This window comes from Sinocyclocheilus anshuiensis, unplaced genomic scaffold (genome assembly GCF_001515605.1).
Source record: "Sinocyclocheilus anshuiensis isolate Anshui unplaced genomic scaffold, SAMN03320099.WGS_v1.1 scaffold63, whole genome shotgun sequence".
In the NCBI taxonomy this organism is placed as follows: Eukaryota; Metazoa; Chordata; class Actinopteri; order Cypriniformes; family Cyprinidae; genus Sinocyclocheilus; species Sinocyclocheilus anshuiensis.
In genome coordinates, this window is record NW_015552625.1 from 5,529,750 (window position 1) to 5,530,932 (window position 1,183).

The 1,183-nt window shown below is 40.1% G+C and overlaps 2 protein-coding genes across 2 annotated transcripts in view; one reads left to right on the forward strand and one right to left on the reverse strand.

Annotated features, from left to right (window-relative positions):
• The window catches only part of fam241a (family with sequence similarity 241 member A), a 6,594-nt gene that overhangs the window by 3,798 nt on the left and 1,613 nt on the right, over positions 1-1,183 (reverse strand). The window lies entirely within an intron of this gene.
• LOC107666444 (eukaryotic translation initiation factor 4E-like) overlaps positions 847-1,183 on the forward strand; it is a 4,274-nt gene continuing 3,937 nt past the window's right edge. Inside the window, exon 1 of the mRNA XM_016457764.1 lies at positions 847-1,029. Within this exon, the coding sequence (XP_016313250.1) occupies positions 997-1,029 (33 nt within the window). The 5' untranslated portion in view covers positions 847-996. The remainder of the gene's footprint in view (positions 1,030-1,183) is intronic.

Genomic DNA, 1,183 nt, shown 5'->3' on the forward strand with positions numbered 1-1,183 from the left:
AACAAGCTAATCAAAGTCTTCAGGATTACTAAGTCTATAGGCAGGTGAGGTTTTTTTTCAGGGTTGCAGCTGAACTCTGCAGGACTGCGGCTCTCTAGGACCGAACTTGCCTACCCCTGTTATGGCCTATATATTATGCTCTATGCCTTCTGAATGAAAAAGCCAATCGGTAATCGGTAAAGTCAGCGCGTCACTGCAGCTGCCGTTAGAAGTCAACACATGGTTGCCAGGTTGACAAAGATAAGTAACACACTTAGCAGATAACTTGCCTACCCCTGTTATGGCCTATATATTATGCTCTATTTATTATTCTTTAGAAACCTCACACACATGCCACAATATCGATACAGGGCCAGCTGTATCGATACTCGTATCATCAAATTTCTGTGACGATACATCGTCGTATAGATGTATCGAACACAGCACTACTGTGGCCCTGTCCCAAATGACACCCTAGACCGCAAGTGCACATGAAGTGTTCCATTTGGGACAGGGCCTGTGACTGTGAGGTAAATCCGTTAGGGTTTGTCGAAAAACTCCCAACTCATTTTCTCTTCAAACATCAAAATCATCCTACATTGCTGCAGAAGCCAGTGTTTACAAAGTGAACGTACAAGGAGGGTCAAACACGCTTTACAAAAAAAAAAAAGGTAAAACAATGATGTAGGACGATTTTGAAGTTGGAGGAGAAAGGTTTTGACAGTTTTTAGACATACCCTGTCTTGAACCGTTGTACACAGAGTACACATGCGCCTCGCAGAGCTAGACAAGAGGAGCATTTGTGGTTAAAAAGTTAATAAATATATTTTTTAAGAAAATGACAGATCGTTTCGCTAGATAAGACCCTTATTCCTCGGCTGGGATTGTGTAGAGCCCTTTGAAGCTGCATTGAAACTGCATTTTTAACCTTCAATCCGTTGAGCACCATTGAAGTCCAATATGGAGAAAAATACTGGAATGTTTCCTCAAAAACCTTAAATGGTTCGCGACTGAAGAATGAGAGACATGAACATCTTGGATGAAATGGGGGTGAGTAAATTATCAGGAAATTTTTATTCTGAAAGTGGAGTAATTATTTTAAAGGGGTCATATGACGTTGTTAAAAAGAACATTATTTGGTGTATTTGGTGTAATGCAATGTGTTTATGCGGTTTAAGGTAAAAAAAAACCACATTATTTTCCA